General features: G+C 47.4%; 1 protein-coding gene and 1 long non-coding RNA gene across 2 annotated transcripts in view; both read left to right on the forward strand.

The window, feature by feature from the left end:
* The first annotated feature begins 1,126 nt into the window (after positions 1-1,126).
* On the forward strand, positions 1,127-3,617 carry LOC134029180 (uncharacterized). Its single transcript, XR_009931621.1, has 4 exons — positions 1,127-1,285; positions 2,668-2,704; positions 3,149-3,190; positions 3,542-3,617. It is a non-coding gene; the product is annotated as an uncharacterized LOC134029180 (long non-coding RNA).
* Positions 3,618-9,472: 5,855 nt separating this feature from the next.
* dscaml1 (Down syndrome cell adhesion molecule like 1) overlaps positions 9,473-24,348 on the forward strand; it is a 33,598-nt gene continuing 18,722 nt past the window's right edge. Inside the window, 4 exon segments of the mRNA XM_062473444.1 lie at positions 9,473-9,605; positions 17,271-17,299; positions 17,301-17,592; positions 23,288-23,434. Of these exon segments, the coding sequence (XP_062329428.1) occupies positions 9,563-9,605; positions 17,271-17,299; positions 17,301-17,592; positions 23,288-23,434 (511 nt within the window). The 5' untranslated portion in view covers positions 9,473-9,562.

Raw genomic sequence — 24,348 nt, forward strand, 5'->3', positions numbered from 1 at the left:
CTGACGGAAAATACAGAATTGATTCATCCGTATTTGAAACACACAGAGAGAAAAAGAGACAGAAAATCCATTCTTCCCTCACTTTCAGTAGTGATCAAGGCCTATTGTCTTCCTTCATCCTTTCATCTTTGATAACCGTGACCAGAGAGTATTAAAGTGTACTGGGAGAGTTTGTATACAGGTACAGCAACTTGACCTAGGAACAAACTGTCTGACAACATGTGTTGTCAACATGTGTTCTCTCCTGACACTACCTACCCACAAACACACACCGACACACACCACCCACACACACTGCATCACAGATAACTGGCTGAGTATCAGAACAGCATCCAGACCTTCAACACAGACACATAAGAATCAGAAAGCATCGCTCAAGAGGTTAGGATCCATCAGGAATCTTACAAATATACATGGATCAGCAGTGACCTCAGCAGTGACCTCAGCAGTGACCTCAGCAGTGACCTTGTAAGCCAGAATGTTTAAGCCCCTCCCTCACCAAGACCCCCAAATCCCCCCCACATTCCTGCCCACCACCCCGGGCCCCTGGAGCCCATCCTTATCCCCCATCCCCCGCCAACCCCAACCCTTCAACACCTGTCACCTTACTAAAGGACAGCCACAGGTGCTCCACCCCTCCTCCATCTACACGGTTACCCAATGTGGTGACCTGCAGGTCCAAGGCCCCAGGTGGGTGGACAATGTGGTGACCTGCAGGTCCAAGGCCCCAGGTGGGTGGACAATGTGGTGACCTGCAGGTCCAAGGCCCCAGGTGGGTGGACAATGTGGTGACCTGCAGGTCCAAGGCCCCAGGTGGGTGGACAATGTGGTGACCTGCAGGTCCAAGGCCCCAGGTTAGCCTGTAACGTTCTCATCTGGGCCGCAGGTTCCAAAGGTTGCTCTTCTGTGTTCTTTATTGGTGCCGAAGGGTCGAGTTTATGGAGCTGTAAATATGTGGATGGATGGTTACTGATACATGGGAGAAGAGGGTGCGTGTGTGTGTCTGTGTGTGCGTGTGTCTATTTTCAGGTGTGTGTACGTGTGCGTGTTTGTGTGTGCGTGTATGTGTTTGTAGACGTGTGTGTATATTTTTAGGTGTGTGTATGTGGGCGTGCGTTTGTGTGTTTGTAAATCGTGTGTGTTTGTGGATGTGTGTGAGTGTGTGTGGGTCGGGGGGGTCTGGAGGCTGCACCTGGCTACTCACACACACACACGCACACACACTCACACATACCAGAGCGGGTCCGACAGCAGCAAGAGGAGTACTCCGGAAAGCGCACCACAGGTGAGACACAACTACTGTCTTTAAGCTACGAAGAATACACACGGCCTCTCATCACATTAGATAGGGATTAACTCCTGTGTGTGCTGTGTAAAAAATTCTGTGTACACTGTGCTGTGGTGTACTGTCTGTGCTGTGGTCTCGGTGCCGTGATAGTTTTCTATGGACTAGTGTCTGTGCTCTGGTGTCTGTGCCGGTGTCTGTGCTCTGCTGTGGTGTCTGTGCTGTGATAAGGGACTGTGCTGGTGTCTGTACTGTGGAGTCTGAGCTGTGTAGCAGTGTATATGCTGTGTAGAAGTGTGGGAAATACATCTCCTGTAGACGTGTTTGGTTTGTGGGAAACCGACTTCCAAGGTTGCATCGTCGAGCCCACTATCTGTTGCATTCAAATGATGCCCTCAGACTGGTAACACTGTAGACTCAGTAAGCATACATGCTGGCAAAGTGTTATCTTGGGGAATGTGTTGGCCCACATCCTCTTCCCTTGGGGCTCCTGGAGAGCTGGAGTCTGAGAGCTTCAGGTCATGTGCCTTGCTCAGGGCGCACTCTTAAGTAGACTCAGTTGACTTTTTTGTCCTACACATAGTCTAGAAACAGACAGACAGACAGACAGTTAGATAGATATAGGGAACCCTACAGCCCTGAGCAGGGTTCTGTCTGTTACCTACAGGGTTCTTCTATTGTGACATATGGTTCCATAGGGCACCCTTGTAGTTCCATGCTGGTTTCAAGGTCAATGTTTATATCTGCTTTTCAGAGAATGAATGACCTCACCTTCTCACCTTCTGAGATCCTGTGCAGTCACCGGTGGAAAATGACCACCCAAAGACACATTACAAAACATGTATGGAGCCCTGAAGCCAGGCTGAGACACTTTAACCACATATTCTGTCACCCAGAAGGAAGTTAGCCATGCAAAATGGAGTTTCAGTCTCAAAATCCATTGAGTTAATGATTAAATTCTGCCGATTCAAATGAAAAGAGCAGAGGGCGCTGTTACTCTCTGGTGGTATAGAGAGATAAAGAGACACACACACAAAGAGAGAGAGAGAGAGAGAGAGAGAGAGAGAGAGAGAGAGAGAGAGAGAGAGAGAGAGAGAGAGAGAGAGAGAGAGACAGAGAGATAGACAGAGAGAGAGAGAGAGAGAGAGAGAGGTAGAGGTAGAGAGAGATAGAAAGAGTGAGAGAGCTGCACAACACAAATCTGAGGAATGCAATCCTACTAGACATGTTTGCTACTGTGTGACTGGTTGAGTGTGTGAGCTGATTAACCAGTCAAACACGGATTGTCTCAGATAGATCATTCCCTGCTTCAGATCATTGACGCACAGATAAGATCTTGTCATGGGATTGCCTCATTCTTCCTTCTCTGTCCTCTCCAACAGAGGCACTGAGATCAAGACTGAACCAGCTGGAGAGCAGGTGAGTGGCACAGCTGAATCTGTGCATTGATGGCTGGGGGATTGAGATGGGTGTTTTTGGGTAGCGGTAGATGACTGCTGTGACTAAACTGTGTGAGTTACAGTTGAGCTGGTTCAAAGCAACAATGTGTTTGCACCTGATGGTCAGTAGGCAATAGTGCATGTTGTTGTTACATGCTATTTGTGGGTGTGTTTTGTGTGTGTGGGTGTGTGTGTGTGTATGCTTCTGTATGTGTGTGGTATAAGTGTAGGAGTGTGTGTGGTGTGTGTGCGTGCGTGTATATGTGTATGAATATGTGTGTGTGTGTATGTGTGTGTATGTATCTGTATGAGTGTGTGTATCTGTGTGTTTTATGTGTAATAAAGAGACTTATTGTGACGTAATAATGATGATGACAGTTATGATGTTTGTTGTTGCTGACTAGGTTCTCATTCCTCTTTTCAGCTCCTAAGATGGACAAGGACTTTGACGCAGACTTTGTCTATGGTGAGAGACCCATGCACACTGACAGGCAGTACATTCTCACGTACCTAACTACATTACTGTCTGAGCAACACAGCCATCAGTGAGACAAGCACAGATAGAGATAGACAATGAAACTGCAAGTGAGTGAGAGAGAGAAAAAAAAGGAGAGGGGAAGTGGAGAAAGAGAGAGAGAGATAGAGAGAGAGAGAGAGAGAGAGAGAGAGAGAGAGAGAGCGAGCGAGCGACAAAGACAGAGAGGGAGAGTAAGACAGAAAGGGAGAGAGACCAAAGGTGAAAGAGAAAGTTAGAAAGAGCTAGGAGGTAGGGTGGTTGCCATGGGAGACAGTGTGTTGAGTGTGTCCTGTGTTTTAGACTACTACACCCTGAGGGTCGGTGGTTTGACCTTCGCTGGGGTCATCGTGTTCCTCTCAGTTATCCTGCTGGCCGGTGAGGTTTTGGCAATACTGAGTGTGTGTCTGTGTGTGAGAGAGAGTGTGTGAGCATTCTGAATGCGTGAGTATTCACACCCATGTTTTAGTGTACCTGTGTATGTGTGCAGAGCCGGCCCAAGGCACAAGCGAACTATGAGGCTGCTTAGGGCCCCTGTGGCCACTAGAGGGCCCCCAAGAGCACATTAAATTACAGCTTAATTAAAAAATTATATCATACAGTGTCACCGAGGTGCCCCCAAATAAATTCTTCTTAAGGCCCCATAAAGGCTTGGGCCGGCCCTGTGTGTGTGTGTGTGTGTGTGTGTGTTTGTGTGTGTGTCTGTACATGTGTGTATATTTAGCACCACTATAGTATGTAGCGTTATTTGACATGACAAATTAAAGCATGGTGTGAGTAGAAAAAAAGTGTGGATAAAAACATCACTGATCACTGACCGTCCTCTTCTTCTCTCAGGAAACAAGATCCGCCGGTGTGGGAAACCCAAGGTGAGGCTTCTGCTCCAGCACCAATAGAACAGTGGAGTTGCATGAACAGAGACAGACATAGGCCTACAGATCTTTTAAATGAGGACAATTACAGTTCAGGGCTAACTCTAGAAGGGCTAACTCTGGATTTAATAGATTTGTTGTAGGACAATAAATTTAACAATATTCGATGTTGACTGATCTTACAGAATGAGAATCATGTTCCCAAGAAGACTATCTGTTACTGTGGCCATAAATTTTGAATTATATATAATGACAACATTTTCTCTGGATTTGGAAAACATGTTTATATGTGTTTCCTTCTGTTCAAATGTGTGTGTGTGTGTGCTCTGTGCATTGCAGAAAAGAAACGTTGATGAGGAGAACTGAGCAGCAACAGCCAGACTGGCCTAACATCTGAATTCAGATGTTGTTGTTACAGCACGTGTGTTAACCTTAAGGCATTCCCTTTGTATTAATAAAGACCTGTCGAACCGTGTGTGTGTGTTTGTGTGTGTGTGTGTGTGTGTGTGTGTGTTTGGGTGTTTGTTTGTGTGTGTGTGTGTGTGTGTCCTGTGTCGGTTTGGTTGCAAATATCTATGAGTGTTGAATACATACGTCTGTAAAGTTATTGGATTTGGGTATTTAACTTAAACAACAAAGCAAACTAGAAGTTTTATGCAGGCCTAGTTTTATTTAATCAGATCAAATCAAATTATATTTTTAGAGGGCAATTTTTACATGCAATGTTAGAGAGAGCTTCAAAAATAAATATTCTAAATTAGCAAATGGATGGTGAAACAGATGTCCAGAGTTCAAAATCAGTAGAGCCTCCGCATTGGCAGTCTGTCATGGGCCTATCTGTGAATGCAGTCTGTGATATCGACACTAGGGGTCAGCATCAGACCAACGTCAAACCACTGTAGTCCAGAAGCAAGGGCATCTGTTAGACCTGTTAAAAACGTCACCGATTCCGCGCTTACTTGAGTGGACAGATGTTTCGCTGACTCATATCTTCTCCTCCTTTCATCGTAGTTTTGTTTTAGTATGTCACCCCACTGGTTGCACACATGTTAACTTATGCGACGCGAGTCATAAGAAGTTTTGCAGTAAATAAAACGCTACGCAGTTTTACTGTAAAAACGACACAACAAAACCGGCGAGATCAGAAGTTTGGAGACAATCGGAGTGTGTTCTGTTTCCAGAGAAAGGTAGGTTGAGAGAAGACTGTTAACATCGTGAGACAGAGATGACAAAGCTCATTAATCACCCCGCCACCGGGCTGCGCATGACTAATTATCCTCGAGTAAATAAGTCGTTACGTCAAGAGACAGGAGCTGTCAATGTCAACCAGGAAATGTCTCTCTCTCTCTCCCCCACTCTCTCTCTCTTTCTCTCCATAATCCCCTTTGGATTGTAGAGTAATCCGAAAAGGTTTCATTATTCTAACGTCCTTGGTGAAAAAATTACGAAATTGGGATCTCAGCCCAGCCCAGCCTGTCACAGTCTAGCCTCACTGGCCGAGCCTAGCCCATCAGTTTTTGCCTATCACAGCTCAGTCTAGCCTAGCCTATTATATCCCAGCACAACCACCTGCTTTGTCGTGCATGAGAGCTTCACTAGGATAGCAGGTAAAGCTGTCAATCAAGTGGCTCTGATATGATCAGAGAGGCAGGTGCTTGTGTGTGCACTATAGAGGTAGACTGGCGTGAGGGGGGTCGTTAGTAACACTCACTCACAGATAAGAAAGGCAACTAACCGTGTGTGTGTGTGTGTGTGTGTGTGTGTGTGTGTGTGTGTGTGTGTGTGTGTGTTGATGAGTGAGCAGGAACATGAGAGGACACGTTCAGCTTTGCTGAAAGCACACTTTCCATCTTGACCCCTCTGTGCTCTGATCTATATCACTTTCCCACACCTCTCTCTCTCACACATACATAGACATGCAAACACACACACACTGGAAAAACAGTAAATAAGGAACCCTATTGCCTTTGCGATTAAACCTTCACAGCCTGAAGCTCTCAACTGACAAACGTGCACACACATACACACACAAACGCACACACATCAGAATCAGAAAGGGCTTTTAATCGCCATGAAAGATTGCACAGACAAGGACACACACACAGACATATACACACACACACAGACATATACACACACACACACACACACACACACAAACAAACAAACAAACACATATGATCTCAAACAAGCCCTGAGTTTCTGTTTGATTTGGCAGCCATGTTGGATCTAGTTACGTTGCGTTTCTGCTTGGTGTGGCAGCCATGTTGGATCTGTATCTCTTTTGGTGTGATAACGTTCTGTTTCCATGACGCTCGCAGAGCTGATAATAATTTGCAACATTCGTCATTCCTCTCTTTTCTACTTCCTTTCCCCACTCGTCATCTCTCTCTCCTCCTCCCTTCTCCTCCGTCTGCAGTCCTATGCAGATCCTGTCGTTTCCACACGTAGGGAGGCAGGGAGAATGGGAAATGGAGTGAGGGAAGCAAACCAGGAAAGAGAGAGAGGAAGGAGAGAAGGAAAGAGAGAGATGGTAAGAAGAGAAGGCTATAGGGAAATAAGGAAGGGCAAAAGGAGAGAGGGGAATTAGGGAAAGGTAGCATAGGGAAAAGCGAAGCAAGAAAGACTTTGCTTTATGTGTAGCCTGGCCACAGTGGCGTGGGACATCTATGCTCTGAGAAAGGAGTAATAAGCAAGGTGCACCCCCCCCTCCTCCTCTCTCCTCCCCCCATCTTCTCGTTATCCTCTCTAGCCCATTTGAATAAATTATCACCCCCTGACATCTCGCTTCTGCACGCCTCTGTTCTCTCTCTCACAGACACACACACAAACACACACCAGTAAAGGATTTGCCTAGCCCAGTGGAGGCCCTGCCTGAAGCTAGCTATGCTTAACAGGCCCTTACCTTCAAATGTTGTGACAGCTCCTAGCTCTGACCTTGCAGCACAAGTTGTGTGTGTGTGTGTGTACTAATACCAGATACATTAGCGCTAATATAATCCTAGTATGTAGTCCTGGCCCGAGGGGCTCACTGATTGTCATAGTAATAACGTTCACATTTACTCACCCCCATCTCTTTCTCTTTCTGTCCCTCTCCTCTCTGTCCCTCCCTCCATTCACTCACTCCCATCTCTCACTCTTTCTTACTCCCTTCTCTCACAACTTCACCCTGTTTCCCTCCCTAGCTCCCTCTCACCTTTTCTCTCTCTCCCCCTAGGCTGTGTCTGTCAGAAGAGGATAATGTAGATGAGTCATGTGCTGTGTAGTGGATGGATGTTTCCCTGACTCCTCTCCCTTCCCTTCCTCTCCCCTCCTATCATCCCCTTTCTTCTCCTCTCCTCCTCCCTTCCTCTCTGCTCCAGCCTCTCCTCTCTTCTCCTCTCCCATTCTCTCCTCCCTTTCTCCCCTCCTCTCCCCTCCTCCTCTCATCCTCTCCTCCCTTCCTTATCTCTCCTCTCTCTCCTCTACCTCACCTCTCCCCGCCTCTCCCCTCCTGTCCTCCCTTCCTCTCCTCTCTTCTCCTCCTTTCCTCTCTTTTCCTCTCCCTACCTCCCCTCTCCTCCTCTCCTCTCCTGCTGGTCATTTGCCTGTCTTGTCAGATGTTGTGTGTATCTTAGGGTGAGTTACAGTCCAACCAGTCTGCCGCTGTCAGAACAGGTCACATCACTCCTGACGGGCTGGGGCAGGACCGGTATCATCGTCATGGCAACAGAGCTGGTATGTCACTCACAGGCCCAGCTGCAGGGTGCCTACAGTATTGAGCAGGAGAGATGTACTGTACGACGCCGGAACTGTGCTGACTCTGCACTCTACTGTGACGATCGCTAGAATTCTAGAAAAACTTAGTTTAGTTCTAGAACTGTCGGTGTGACAAGCAGTAAAGGCTGTCTCTACTGCTGGCGTGAATGAGAGTGGAGAGGTAGAACGAGGATGATAGAGAAGAGAGAGAGAGAGCGGGTAGGGAGAAGGAAGAGAAAGAGAGCGAGCAGATGAAAGGTAGAGAAAGGAGAGAGAGAGAGAAATTAAATGGTGACAGACAGAGGGGTGGATAGTGAGGCGAGGGGAAGAAAGGAGAGAGAAAAAGAGGAGAGACTCCAAAAAGAAAAGGAAGAGGCAGGAGATGCAGATAGAGGAGAAATAAAGAGAAGCCACACAGAAATAGTTTTGGTGGATAAAACAGAGACAGCCAAACCAGAGCCATACCTGTCCTGTGGGACATACATTCTCCTTAAACTCATGGGATTTTAGGTCGTTTAGATAGGTTGGAATGACAGTAGTTGTTGTACAGGACTGTCCTAGCCGCAGACCACCACACTGAAAATAGACTGAGGCCTCACTGAGACCAACAATAGCGACGCAGATAGAGACACGCGCCTCTAGTGTCATCCCCTCGTCTGTCTGCCACGCAACGCTGCCGATGGCTACCGCTCCATCCGGGATTATTCAGAGTCTTTGAATTGTGACTGCGTGAGCGCGTGTGCCTGCGTGTGTGTGTGCCTGTTTGTGTGTGTGTGTGTGTGTTCTGTGAGAGGGGGCGTAAAAGATTGTGGTTGCGCACGTTCTCTAAGGACGCACTGAGCCGTGTGTGGCATCTCGTCTGTGCCAGAGAGAGAGAGGGGGAAGGGGGAGGGGGTGTGGAGGGGGGTGGAAGAGACCGCATAGAGATACACTTTGTCTTTGACAGAAGAGATACAGGATTGTATTTAAACATTTTAAATCGATATCTGACCCCCCAAGGATAAAAGTTAATTGCACAAGATGTATAGCCATGTTAAATGGCTACATTTACGCAAAAGCAAATCTACAGTTTAGACTGATTCTTATGCAAACTATTCCTCTGGATATGTGAGATACTGCTCTCGTCTTAATATGTGAGATACCGCTCTCGCCTTAAAAGAATGTGCCCGGAACGGTTCTCTGGTCCACAGGTGCGCGCGACCACTGCTGAGAAGCAACTAACCGACACCTGCTGCCTTCCATCACTTTCAACGACCCCTCCCACTCCCACTGACGCCTCAGTTTTAGACCCATTAAAAGAAAGAAAGAGAAAAAAATGAAAACACTACACCCCCGCAAAATCACATACCCCTCGAACCAAGTCTACTAAACTCTTCTCCTCCCGTGGCCCGTGCGCCCCTCTGGACCGCGTGCTTCTCCTCTGGTACACTTGCACACCTCTCCCGTCTCCGCGCGTCATTAGAATAGAAGGGGAGGGGCCCCGGCTGATGTTTGGATGACGGTTCTGGTTAGGGGAGGGTACGGGAGGCGGGACTAGCACCGTGCCCGTTGCTCTGCGCTGGAGAGTGAGGGACAAGGGCTGGAGAGATCGCCGCGCAGCGCCGTCACCGTCACTCCAGCACGGAGCTTCGTCTGGCCGAACGCTGCTGCGCCGCCGCCGTACTTCCCCCTGGACAGCACTACCTTCCCGAAGAATCAAACTGCTCTTTATGGCATGTGGCGGGTAACTCTGCTCCTCCTGTATGCTGTAAATAAAGGTACGTGGAGACACTTGATCTTATCTCTCTCTTTCCGTGTGCCATGTTGGAGTTGGAGGGGGTTCTGTACGTGTTCCAAATTCTATTAAGGAGGGAGAAATTAAGTGTTCAAATATCAGAACTCTGAAATATATAAATATATGGGCTATATATAAAAATTGTAAAGCATGAAAAGCTAAAATAGTAACTTTCTGGCAGATAAAATGCATGTTCTGTATCCTGTGCCAGTCTCCATTTTACCCAGAGGCAATTAGCGAGGTTCCCATTCAGCCATGTCTTTCAGCGCAGATGCCTTGATAAGACGCTTCAAAAACATGAATACGATCAGTTTTAATGAATATCGAGGTGATTTGGAAAGAAGGAGAGAGGAGTTATTTTTTCGTCCGCATCTATCTGTACTGGCACTTGTCTATGACAGTTAGGATGGGGGAAATAACACGATTTGCATTCTCATTATGAATATGTCGAGGTGTGATGAATATGGAAACGCGACAATAGCGGGGGGGTTGGGGTGGAGGGAGATTGTTATCTGCAGAGGGATGGTTTACTCCACAGAAGGCGCACATAAAGGATGTGTTAACTCGAGAAAGTAGCCTTCAGACGGACGGTCGAGTGTAAAATGTGTTGGCTGACTTTGACCTGTCCCACGACAGAAGGTGTTAGTGTGTGTTTATGTGCGTGCGCGTGTGTGGTTTAGATCTTTTGTGATAGCGCTTTATTTGACGCACAAAATCCGCTTGTTACATCCCTGAGGTTGATTAGTTGTGTGTGCAAGTGTGTGTGAGTGCGTGTGTGTGTGTGTGTCGAGTGTTAGTGTGTGATTGTAGTACGTATGTGGGGGGGTGTTAGTTTCTAGTTGTGTGTGTTTGTGTGTGTTTGGGTGTGTGTGTCACAAGGGTCAATACATTTTATAGAAGCTGTGAGCTGATTTTCTAGAACAACAAGCTGAAGTAAATCGTCGTGTAGTTGAAGCAGCAGCGTGATCGTCTGCAGACTCCGGTCTTATTATCGCTGGTGCAATTATTTCGCCACCATTTTCTGTGGCACCAGATTCTACATACTGATTGGGTTTTGCCATGAAAAAAACAACACCACTGCAGATCTAGACGATGACGAGCTTCCCTCTCTATTTTACCGTTCAAAAAAGATAACTGTTTTAGTTTATTCAACTTGGATGACATCAAACTGTCCGATTTCTCCTATAACTGGCCCAAAATTGATCAATGTTACTTTACATTTCGACAAATATCCGTGAACCAGACTGTGCTCTGTAAAACACAGGTCTTTAAAGCAACACTGTTCTTCCTTATCAATGTTGTTAGGAGAGCAATCACCTTTGACATAGCATATTCTAATTCACGGTGGGCCTACATCCCGGTCAGAGCTCTCAGGTCCCCGGCCTCTGTGCCGCCGGTCCGGGTGCTTGGTGCTCCTGTCTCTCTGCCGCCATCGACGATGACTTTTGTGCTGTTTTTGATATTTGTAAGTAGATAACAGGTTCTGTTTCAATTATGTACACTGCACATCGGCTTGTCCCGTGACTGAACAAGATGTACTGTGTGAGCGTGCGTGTTTGAGTGTTGATAGAGAGAGAGAGAGAGAGAGAGAGAGAGAGAGAGAGAGAGAGAGAGGGGGGGGGGGGGGGGGTGCAGCCAGGCAGTGGGGCGGGAAAAAAGCTGGAGATAGGGAAGAGAAGAGATGTAGATAACGCCGAGGAAAACAGAACTTCAATTTGTCCATCATTTTTCTTCTCTTTTTTTTTCGTTTATTTTACATGAAGAATCAGTGGTGTATTTATTGACGTTTCGATTTGCGGTGTCTGTTTTTGAATGACGGTTCCAAATAACCAATTTTCCTAATAGAAAAATTGCAAGCCAATTATCATACATGCATATAAATTAGGACTGCGCATTTTCCCTGCCTCGGCCGCGCCTCAACACCGTATCTCACTTTCAAATGATCTAACTAACCAGTGTGTTTGTGTTGGTTAAAAGTGTCCCTTATACGTTTTACTTCAATTAAGCCCAGACATCCTGACATTTAGTAAAATATCTCGTTTGCCGTTGATTTGTGGGAGTAGGCTGGACGGACATTTTGGACAGATATTTTGAAGCTATTAGTTTGGGTGTGTGTCTCATGGTCATACAGAGCACCTGCACCCCAAGGATGGGGAGGGGGGATTTTAGGGATGGAGGGAGGGGTATACTCATTCTTCTTTGTCATGATCTAGAGAGGCAAGTCATTTTATGGAGATGTGACAAGACAAAACTCATCTGCGGAGGCCTCAGGTGTTGGGCCCATGCATGTGACAGGAATCTAATTACAATGTCATGTAAATTATGACTATTTTCACTCATTTGTTGACAGAAATGTTGATAATAAAAACATTACGTTTTAATAAATTCACTGAATGCAGATGGAATTACCGTTATTTTTATTTCATGTATTTTGGAGGGAGGGTTTCCGTAATTATTTGATCAATCCTTAATGACGACTGATTCTGGTTGTATCCTGTCAAGGACAGTATCACAAAATATTTAATGAACCGATCATCAGATTTTTTTTGCCATTTACCACGATCAAATTATTAACATGTAGGCTATTTGATTTACAGATAAATACATATGTGGGCTGCGCTGCTGTTTAAAGTTGCATCAAGTTGCTTTATTTTTTAAGCCGTCTGTATTTTTACATAGGCCTATGAATTCAGCAAATGTCATGTGTGTCTGTATGATTTGATACAAATAATAATTTTAAGGGTTGGCAGTGGTTATTTTAGAATTATGAAGGAGGTCTTAAATGGATTTAACCAGCATGCTACCTAAATTAGGACGTGCTTGTGATGACATTGCAGCACTCAAAGACGTTACATTTTAATCAGCTTTTAGGCGGCTTTTACATAAATTGCATTGTTCCTTCTCTCATATGGTCATTCATCTTGTAAGTCTAATAGTTAAAACATGTTTTCCTTCGGCTACTGTTGTGCAGTTGCAAGTCATATCGAAGCCCCCAAAATAAAAAAAAGCTACCTTGTGTTTTCATCGGTCTGAGAATTAGGCACGTGATTTTGGAGAGCAATTATGCAGGTTGAGAGATGAGACCAGTCGTGTGAGTCAAATCGAGATTATGACTGGTTGGTGAATTAATGCAGGATTCGGCCTGTGTGTCACAACGTTGTTAGTGTTAGGACCATGTCTTGTGGGTGGCGTTCCACGCTGAGCCATTGTGTGTATTTACTCACCTAAATTTTTTTTTGTCGAGCAATAACTTTATAGGTGAATGGACCCCCCCTCTCCTCCCTTCCCCACCACAACCACAACCACACACACCCACCCCCCCCACACACACGCACACACACAGTGCGCTCTATAAAGTGAGTTGTCTCCTCAGTAATGGCTAGTTGTCCACTGTAATGACATTACAAGCAAGCATTGTGTGTTTTTTTGTAGTTATGCACAGACTTTCAAGGCAGTAATTAAGGACATTGTAGTGCTTGCATTGTTCTCTCTCTCTCTCTCTCTCTCTCTCTCTCTCTCTCTCTCTCTCTCTCTCTCTCTCTCTCTCTCTCTCTCTCTCTCTCTCTCTCTCTCTCTCTCTCTCTTTCTTTCTGCCACTGTGTGACAGACATGCTATTCGATCTCTTATAAACAGTTCCCAAGTGCCCATATATCCACCCTTACACGCCTTCCTAACGGTTAACCTGTCATTTTTCTCAAAGCCACAGTCACACTAATGCCTACGTGTCACTCGTGTTAACTCGCATACCCCCGTTGCGCTCCGGAGAGTATGGCTCTTTTATCCACTCTTTTGGGGGCGGTAGAGTGACGGGTGAAGTGGCGACAATTCTCCGCAAGCGTTCGTGATGCATAACTTTGAGATGTGGTACACGTCAGACCAAGAGCACGGTAAACCGGTAATGGTATCTTCACCTAAATCAAACTAGTGCCCATCTCATCTCCACTGCGAACGTATCACATTCCACACATAGGCTAAAGCAGTTATTAACGTCGCGCTGACTCACCAAACATTCCCACAACTGTTGCGCGAGTCACGTAGCCTTTCTATCCAAACCGTTATTTGCAATAAGTAGTAACGGATAGACCGGGCAGCAGACGAGCCTTCGATCGTGGGAAGCTGTCAAGAACCAGAAAGGCCACCAGTAGAAGAACACGCTTTTCTAAACGCTGAAAGCCAGGGAACACAGTTACTCACTGTTGGTGACGAACGAGAGAAGGTGGGTCACGGATGGGTAATATAAAATACAAATAAATTGATCAAAAGTCCCACCTTCCCTCTGTTTCGCTCTATCACCCCTCTGATTTAATCTTTAATACCGTTCTGTTTCAAAACCTGACGCAGCTGACTTAGAAGAGAAATGTAATTCATCAAATGTTGAAATGGCTCCCTAATATTCCACTGACACTGCAGAAAATAATGATAGGGGACGTTTCTCTCATTCTCTCTCTTTCTATATCTTTTTCTCCATCTCTGTCCTGGGTTTGTGAAAATATCACAATGTCATCACCACTAAGTAGCTACAGTATGTTTTGGGAACTCATGTAAAGGTCCCAGACATAACTCTGTTGACATCCATAAGACCCCACACAGATGGTTCTATTTGTGGAACCCTTTTTCAGACCATCATCTTAACATCACCATGCTGTCCTACATCTGCCTCCATGTGTATTGTAATGAAGGCAAATTCATGCAGGTGTAGCTATTCTTCAGGCGTGGATATATATCTGTCTTGTCCTTGTAGAAGTACATGTGTATCCCATTGTGTGTGTGTGTTCGTGTGTAGTTGTTGTGAGCTCTATGGATTTATATGTTTGTGTGTGTGTGTGTTTGTGCGTGTATTCAGGTGACAGTATGAATTTTTTTGATGTGCATTAGCACATGTGTGTGTGTCTGAAAGATTTTACATAAGACACAGAAAGCTGCATAATGCATAGCTGCTCACCATAGGCAATATCCCTGCCTCTTGGCATCCATATTCATACGCCATTTTCATACCGACTGCAAAAAATGAATGGAAGAAGAAAAAGGACGAGAAAATGTGCAAATGAGTCTGCGAACGTGTAGGGTTGAAGGGATGGAAAAGAGAGGGGGATGCAGGGAGTAAAATAAAGGAGGATAGCGAGAGAGAAAGGAAGGAGGAGAGAATGAAAGGAAAAAAGGAGAGCGGGACAGGAAAAGAACAAGATGAAGGGATGCGAGAAAGAGGGGAAAAAAAGGAGAGGAAGCGAGGGAAGGAGGAGAAAATGAGGCTGCTTTGTCCAAGTGTGCCAACTCTTAAACACAAACTAATGTTATTGTTGTGTGCTGGTTGCTTCTGATAGTGAACATATTATGTTTCTGTTCATGGTGCTTACACTACATATGTGTGTGTGTGTGTGTTTTATGCGTATATTTGAGTGACATGCTATTGTGAAGAGATTGAACTTGACCTGAATAAGACACAAATGAGCTGTTCTACTTTGGTTAAGGGAGATACACACATACTCACACGCACACACACACACACACACACACACACACACACACACACACACACACACACACACGTTTGACCTTCACCAAACATGTGTTCCTGTTGTGACCCCTGTACCAAACACAAACACCTCAGCTCTTTAATGTTGATTACACATACTCATACACACCTACACCCACACCCACCCACATGCACACAGAAATTAACGTTACAGCTAATCACTGACAAATCCCCGCCAACTCATGTCCTGTATTTACCCTTTCGCCCTATTCACCCCGGATCTCTTTTTTTCTCCCTCTCTCTTCTCTCTCTCTCTCTCTCTCTCTCTCTCTCTCTCTCTCTCTCTCTCTCTCTCTCTCTCTCTCTCTCTCTCTCTCTCTCTCTCTCACACACACACACACACACACTCACCCACACAGGGAGTTGTAGTGTGGCCTTCCCCTGGGGAGTGGTGTGAGGTGTCTGTGTGTGTGGTGTGTGTATGTGTGTTTATGTGTGCTTGTGTGTGTTAGAAGATTATATGGATTTAACTCTGTGTCTAGCATACAGATTTCAATCACATGACATATCCTGAATTATACAGAGAGCGAGTGTGAGTTGGAGCGATTGAGAGAGAGAGAGTGTGTGTGTGTGTGTTTAAAAGACGCGGAGACAGAGAGATTCAAGAGTGATAAGATGGAGTGAGTGAGAGGGAAAAGGTAAATAAATGAACAAATGAATCTTATGAAGAGAGAATCCTCCCATCTTACTCAGCTACGGCTGCAACTCTAATCTGTATCCACTAGAGACAGAGGGAGAGAAAGGACTAGAGACAAAGAGATGTCAATCACAAAGTCTCTTTTGTTAATATTTCTGTAATTAGATATAGATGGGTCCTCTGTTATCTATTTAACCTGGGAGTCATGAAGCTAATTTGTCAGATTTCATTCATAAACCTGATATCCCATAATAATTGAAGAGAGAAAGGTTTTCTAATGTTTTCAGTTTATTATCTAGCTTTTTCATTGATAATTGACATGCTAGGAATATGATTTTAGTCAATAGAAATGTCTTTGCTTGGTGAAATTAGTCTTGGTATGTCAGCCTATTACACCCTGCCATGCAGAATGAAGCAGATAGTCTTAATCCCTGTATTGTAAAGGGGGGATTACCAGGGTGTCATAGTCTGGGGAAGTGAGTGTGGCTGGGGGTTCTGTTCACAACTGGCTCTGAGCCAAGCTGAGCTCAGCACGTCACACACACAACGCACACACATAAATACATACATGCACACAAGTATAAACACATATATTCACACACAGTACACAGTGCATACGTACATACACACACACACACACACACACACACACTTCCATACTGTACATAACAAGGGGAGTGTGTCTGTTTCTATGCATACGTGTGTGTGTATGTATGCATGTGTGCATGTGAGTGTGTGTCTGTGCAAGGGGACTTGGTGTGTCTATGTGTCTGGAGTGTGTGCATATCCATGCAAGTAAACTGCATTCGTGTAGTTGTGTGTGTGTATCTCTTAGACGTCTCATCAGCCAGAAGCTCTTCACTGTTCAGTAACTGCGGTAAAGAGACCCTCCAGGGCTATATATGTCTGAATGTGTCAACATGTGACACAGAGCGTGTGGTGTGTGTGTTTTGGGGGTTAATTCTGGGAGGAGGACTGCACTTGAACTGTGGATCACTTATTGTTCTAACAACATCATCAAATGCTATTGTCTGCAGGCCATGGAAGTATAGTGTGTGAGTTATGTGTTTTATGTGTATGTAGTGGTAGTGTGTGCTTGCTTGCATGTGTGTGCCAATTTGTTCTCAGATGTATGTGTGTATGAAGACGGAAACTGTATGGGTGTGTGAATGTGTGTCCCCTCATATGGCTAGTTAGGTTTCAGAAAGGTCATACACAAGACTATGTCAGAGATACAGTATGATCAGAATAGACCAAGCACGGGTTAGATACTGGAGCTGGGTGGCTCAGGAGAGAGGCCAGGAGAGAGACCAGGAGAGAGACCAGAGAGAGACCAGGAGAGAGACTTTTACTCTTTTCCTCCTCTTCAGAGGTCAGCGAGGAGGTGGTCTTTATCTCCTGACCTCTTCCACCTTATCATCCCCTGCCTCTCTGGTCTCACTTTCCGCCCTCCTCCCTCTCTCCTCCCACTCTCCAGTGATCAGTGAGGATGTGGTCTCCACCAGGGCTGTACTTTGTGAACGCCGTTCAGCAGAGAGTGACCTTCTCCAGCTCCCAGGGGGTGTCCCTGCCCTGCCCCGCGGGCGGTGCCCCCCATGCCACCCTGCGCTGGTACCTGGCCACCGGAGACGACATCTATGACGTGCCTCACATTCGCCACGTGCACGCCAACGGCACCCTCCAGCTGTACCCCTTTTCGCCGTCGGCGTTCAACAGTTACATCCATGACAACGACTACTTCTGCACGGCAGAGAACCAGGCGGGGAAGATACGCAGCCCCAGCATACGATTCAAAGCAGGTGAGGACGCGCACACACGGACGCGCACACACCTGAACAAGCACACGCATGAACAAACACCTCATATATACTGTATGTATACTGTGGACGACACACATGCATATACACGTATACAACCACACTCACACACAATCACACACGCCCGCTCAGGTACACACAGACACACACACTTAGGCACCGGTACAACGCACACAACCTCACACGCACACATTCACACACATATATACTATACACACACACAACAATGACAACAGCAAAAAACAATGACAACAACAGCATCTGTAACAATGGTAACCAAACAGCGTCCATATTGTCTTCCTTGCCAGTAGTCTCAGCAGGCGACAGAGTCCCCACGCTGGCCACCACGCCTTCACCCTGGAGCTCTGCAAAGCTGCTAGGACACACACACGTATGCACACACACGTATACACACAAACACACACGTACACAGAGCACACAATGCCACAGACAGTTGGCAGAGTGACCTTTGTGCCGGGAGCCAAGGTCATTCACACACACTCACACACACATACAGTATATACAAATATTCACACACACATTCACACAGGTAGTCGCACGTAAAGTACAATATATGTACTCAAACACACACAAATATTCACAGTGTCATATAGACAAGCACACATCAAATCAAGTGCAATATATGTACTCCAACACACACACACACACGCACGCACGCACACACACGCACACACACACACACACAACACACACACACACACACACACACACACACACACACACACACACACACACACACACACACCAGCCTGTGCTTGGCTCATGCCAGCAAACCTGCTGTCTCACAGTCTCTCCATCTGTCCATGGACTGGAAAGTCCCCTAACTGCACACACACACACGTGCACACACACACACACACACACACGTGCACACACACACGTGCACACACACACACGTATACACACACTCCATTTGTCAAGCTGGTAGTCCATGCTAGCAGCCAGGTCTTTGTTAGGGTGTTGTCGAGGCAGCAGGGAGATGCTCCTCTGGACAGAGACCCATCATGACAGGAGAATGCCTAAAACCTGAACTCTAACCCTAACCTTAACCTGTTTGTACACTAACCCTAACCTTAACATGCTCGTACACTAACTCTAACCCTAACCTTAACCTGCTCGTACACTAACCCTAACCTTAACATGCTCGTACATGAACTCTAACCCTAACCTTAACCTGCTCGTACACTAACTCTAACCCTAACCTTAACCTGCTCGTACACTAACTCTAACCCTAACCTTAACCTGCTTGAACATTAGCTCATCAGACGTTCTACCCAGATGGAACCTGTGAAAAACCCATCAAACCGACCAGTTCTCCTTCTCAGTGCTGAGTACCCAGTATGTACAGGCCATCTTGCATGTAACCAACCTTCGCTTAGCACAGCACACACCCCTACAGTGCCACAATCCCCTTCCCCTCTACAAACCCCAGGCCCTCCCCTCCCCCCTCCTACGGCCCAGGGGGGGCGTGGGGCTCATCAGCGTGACAGTGACCTTCCTCTGTGCTTCACTATGCAGTACCCTCTCCCCTCCTCCTCAAATAATTACTCCAATTAATCAATTAAATGCTGAGGCCTGGAGAAAAGCACCAGCCAGACCCACCGGCCCCTGTTCATCATTCTGGCCAGGGAGGGAGAGAGAGAGAGAGAGAGAGAGAGAAGAGAGAGAGAGAGAGAGAGAGAGAGAGAAGAGAGAGAGAGAGAGAGAGAGAGAGAGAGAGAGAGAGAGAGAGAGAGAGAGAGAGAGAATGTGGAGAGTGTGGAAGTGTATCTCTGTGTGGAATGTGTGTGCATGTGTGTGGAATAGTTTGGCAGTTGGAGACAAAACACACGCTAATGCATGCACACAAACTCTTGAACACACACGCACGTTGCCATGGGCAACCGGGTGCGAGCATCAGGGTGTGGTGTGTCTTGTCTCAGGTGGCGATGGAGAAAGATGACAACTGACAGCTCGCAGTTGTGACACCTTCTCTCCCTCCGTCCATCCATCATTCCCTCCATCCATCTTTCCCTCCTTTCTTCTCTCTCTCTCTCTCTCTCTCTCTCTCTCTCTCTCTCTCTCTCTCTCTCTCTCTCTCTCTCTCTCTCTCTCTCTCCCACTCTCCATCCTTTCTGCTCTACCTCACCCCATCCTTCCTTTTCTCTTTATTTCCCTCCATCTTGCCATCTCTCTATCCCTCCATCCATCCCTCTCTCCATTTACCTGTCTCTCCATCTTTCTTTCATCTATCTCTCCATCCTTCCTTTCCTTCACCCTCATCTGCCTACCCCCCTCCATCTCCCTCCACGCTGATGGTGGGTTAATAATAGCACAGGCACCTGTGCTGCGTTCTCGTGAAACCCCCTCCTTTTAATTCTTCCATACTTCCTTCTCCCTTCATCCTTCCTGTTTGTGTCTCGGATCTGGGACGACTATTGATGAGACTGAACTAACGCCTCAAAGCAACAAGAGTCAACTGCACTGTGACAAGCACACACACGCACATGCACGTGCCTGGAAACACACACGCACACACCCACATCCAGAGACACACGCATTAGTAGCAGTAGTTGTATTGTGTGTGATCCATGTGGACTTCACACTCTGCCAAGTGCACATTACTTTTTCATGAGGTGTGTTTGTGCCTGTGCAACTGTCTCACAGAGATGTGGTTACACACACACACACACACACACACACACACACACACACACACACACACACACACACACACACATACACAGACATGACAGGGTGAACTTGGGTCAGCATTGTTGTTGGTTCACCTCTAGTATTGACTATCTGCCAAACACAAACTGTACCCACTCATCCACCCACCCATGCGCACACACCTTAACTTGAACCCCAGACCAGGTGCCCTTCTCCACCCCTGTCCATATCCTCCTTCCTTGTCCACCTCTTCTACTATTCCTCTCCTTCTCTCCTCTCCTCCTCCCTCCCCTCATCTTGTTGATTGTGTATTCCTGAGAACACTATAATACCATCCATTCATTTACTCCTTCATTTGATCTCCCTCCCTCCTCTTCTCCCCTCTCCCTCCCTCCTCTTCCCCCTCTCCCTCTCTCCTCTTCCCCCTCTCCCTCCCTCCTCTTCTCCCCCTCCTCCCTCCCTCCTCTTCCCCCTCTCCCTCCCTCCTCTTCCCCCTCTCCCTCCCTCCTCTCTTCCCCCTCTCCCTCTCTCCGCCGCCTGTGTTATGAATAAGTAAGCACAGTGTTTGGTTTCCCCCATAGTTCATTATTTAGATGACAGTGATACAGCGCCCGCCTCCCAGCGCGCGCCCACCGCCAGCCCATGTTTTAGCCCGTTTCTAGGCAACCTGGCGCTTATAGTCAGGCATCAGTGATATTCTAATGACTGTGTGTGTGTTTGTGTCTTTGTTTCTGTGTGTGACTGTGGGGCTGTGTGTGTGTGTATGTGTGTGTGTGTGTGTGTGTTGTGCAAGGTTAAAACAATTTGCACAATCAACATGGACCGTTATCATGCAGTATTTTAGACAAGTGAATGTGTGTGTCTGAGAGAGAGAGAGAGAGAGAGAGAGAGAGAGAGAGAGAGAGAGAGAGAGAGAGAGAGAGAGAGAGAGGAGTGTGTGTGTAATTCTCTGTTCTTAATATCTTCACACCAGGGCACACTCCTCTGATAAAAACGGCAGTTGCCTTTGACTGAATTTAATTAGAATATCTTAAAAATGTTATCACCGTAATGGTGTACTGGACAGTGTGTGTGTGTGTGTGGGCATGAGAGTGGACGTCCATCTTCAACGTCTCTGTAAGTGACACAGCTGAAGGCTGTGTGTGTGTGAGCATCTCTGTGTCTGTGTGTGTATGTACATCTGTGTGTGTGTGTGCATGTGTGTGTGTTGTGTGTCAGGTCCGTGTGATTGACACAGTTGAAGGCTGTGTGTGTGCATGTAAGGATGTGTTTAAGTATGTGTGTAAGTATGTGTGTAAGTATGTGCATTGTGTGTGTGTGTCCAGGCTCTGCTGTCAGTGTAAACCCAGCAGCAGGCTCAGTTCCAGAGGGCCCTCACACTCCCCTGAGCAGGGGCTGGGTCAATCACAGAGTAAATAAATGATTGATCGTATTGGCTGGGCTACGACAGAGGGGGCTACTCTCAATCGATTAGGAGTATTGATCTGGGGATGGTGTGTGCTGGTGCGAAGCGAAGGATGTTTGAATGAACAATAGAGATGAAGCCCAGATCAGAATGACTGCACCTTTAGCTTCGATTTGTTTACAAATGAGGCCTCACCCCATTAGAGGGCTCTGGAGGGATGGGAGTCTGATTGGCCTTGACCTGAGGCCCTGTCACGATTCTTTAAATACGCTGCCTGGCTTCCTTTCTTCCCTCCTCCTTTTCATCCTTTCTTCCTTCTTTCCTTAAGACTTAAATAAAGTCTTTCCATACCACGCTGGTCTATACCAGGCTAGTCTATACCTAGTCTACAGCAGGCTAGTCTGTACAAGGCTAGTCTACACCTAGTTTATACCAGGCTAGTCTATACTGGTCTAGTCTACTGACACCACGTTAGTCTATACCAGGCTAGTCTACACATAGTCTACACCAGGCCAGTCTATATCAAGTCTTCCCCAGTCTGTAGAAGGTGCCCCCACACCCAGGCCTGGAGGTGAACCCTGGCTCCAGGCCCGGAGGTGAACCCTGGCTCCAGGCCTGGAGGTGAACCCTGGCTCCAGGCCTGGAGGTGAACCCTGGCTCCACCTCTCTGACAAGGACATTGGCTGCTTGGTGGTTTCTGTGGGTGACAGAGGCGGTTGGCGTAAAGCATTATTAATGAAGGCGAGAAGGAGCCTGCAGGCAAGGCCTTAATTATACCACTGGAGAGAGGGGGGAGGGGGGAGGAGCCGGCGGACAAGGGGGAGACATAGAGAGGAGGAGAGCAGAGGAGGAGGGGGGCATTGAGGGGTGGAGGAGGGAGAGGTGGCGAGACAGGGTGGAGGGTGATGTGGGAGTGGAGCAGGGGGAGTGGGAGATGTGCGGTGGGGGTGGGAGGTATGGAGGGGGGGGTAGAGGAAGGATGAAAAGGAGGAAGGAAGAGGGAGTGTGGAGTGGAGAGGGGGGAGGGTTGAGGTGGTTGGACGGTTAGAGGGGGGGCAGGGAGGGAGGGAGAGGGAGGGAAGGAAGAGAGTGGGGAGACATAGAGGGAAGGAGAGCGGAGGGGAGGAGGCGGAAAAGAGAGGAGGAGAGGTGGGAGGAGAGATGGGGAGGGAGAAGGAGGGATGGAGAGAGAGATGGTGGAGAAAGGGAGATTCGAGGAAAGATGGGGAGAGTGAAAGGGAGAGGGAATGGGGAGGGTGGAGCAGAGAAGGAGGGCAGGAGGGCGGGAGGAGAGGTGTGTGTGTGCTTCATGGTCCTGGCAACACCAGCACCCAGTTCCCTGCATCTGTTAGAGAGAGACCTGGCCGAACAATCGCTGATTAGATTAGACGATGGAGACCTTCAACCCCTCCCCTCCCCCACTCTGACACCCACTCCATCCCACACCCCTCCCGCTGTAGCTCTGTCCCCCCCACTCAGTCTGGGAGTCTCCCCCCCCCCCCCCCCACACTTCACCAGCCTGGACCAGCTTCTGCCCTTCTCACTGGCCTGTTGGCTAGAGAGACACGTCTCCTCTCTAACTGTCTCTGTCCTCCTCAGTGTTCAGGGAGCCCTACACGGTGCGCGTGGCTGACCAGCGCTCCATGCGGGGGAACGTGGCGGTCTTCAAGTGCCTCATCCCGTCTGCTGTGCAGGAGTACGTCAGCGTGGTGTCCTGGGAGAAGGACACGGTCTCCATCCTGCCAGGTAGGCCCCCAAACACCTGACCCCCTGACCCCGTGACATCACCACCAGTTTGTGTGTTGATTCAGCAGTGGAATCAATTTTTGTGTCCACTTCTGCCCACGTGGGTTTGGGGTTGTACCTGAATGGAAGGACCGGTGTGTGTGTGTGTGTGAGAGAGTCTGTGTGTGGCTGCATGGTGTTAACCTTAGCAGTCATTTGAGGTGTGTCAGATTGGTCTGTTCAGGTCATATGATGCTGCCCCCCTGACCCTTCCTTTATCCACCATCCTCCCACACTCGGCTCGCCTTTCATCCCGCTCAATGGCCTGTGTGTGTGTGTCTGTGTGTGTGTGTGCGTGTGTGTGTGTGTGTGTGTCTGTGTGTGTGTGTGTGTGCGTGTGCGTGTGTGTGTGTGTGTGTGTCTGTGTGTGTATAAGTGTGTGTGGGCTTCTCTGTGTGGCTCTGTCCTTCACACGGGAGCATTTATTGATCCAGCGCAGCTGCAGCGCGCGTGTGTGTGGTGTGTGTGGTGTGTGTGGTGTGTGTGTGTTAAGGCCTGAAGGGGGGTTTCTAGACTAGATCGATAGAGCTTGCTGTCGGATTCCCCTCTCTGTTGTCACGGATACCTCAGCATGAGTGGTGATACCCCTCCAGTGTGTGTAAGTGATGTGTGTAAGTGATGTGTGTGTGTGATGTGTGTAAGTGATGTGTGTGTGTGATGTGTGTGTGTGATGTGTGTGTGTGTTTGGAATGGCGTAGCTCTGAAGACAGATCCAGAGATGCGTTGAGATGACGGCATCATTGATTAGCCAACGTTTGTATCGATTAACACTATCTCTGACGCACACACACGCATGTGCGCACACACACACGCATGTGATTCTTGTTTGATTCATTTGAATTTAAATTGTTTTTATTTATACATGTATGTGGACA

The sequence above is a fragment of the Osmerus eperlanus genome, chromosome 11 (assembly GCF_963692335.1).
Source record: "Osmerus eperlanus chromosome 11, fOsmEpe2.1, whole genome shotgun sequence".
Lineage (NCBI taxonomy): Eukaryota > Metazoa > Chordata > Actinopteri > Osmeriformes > Osmeridae > Osmerus > Osmerus eperlanus.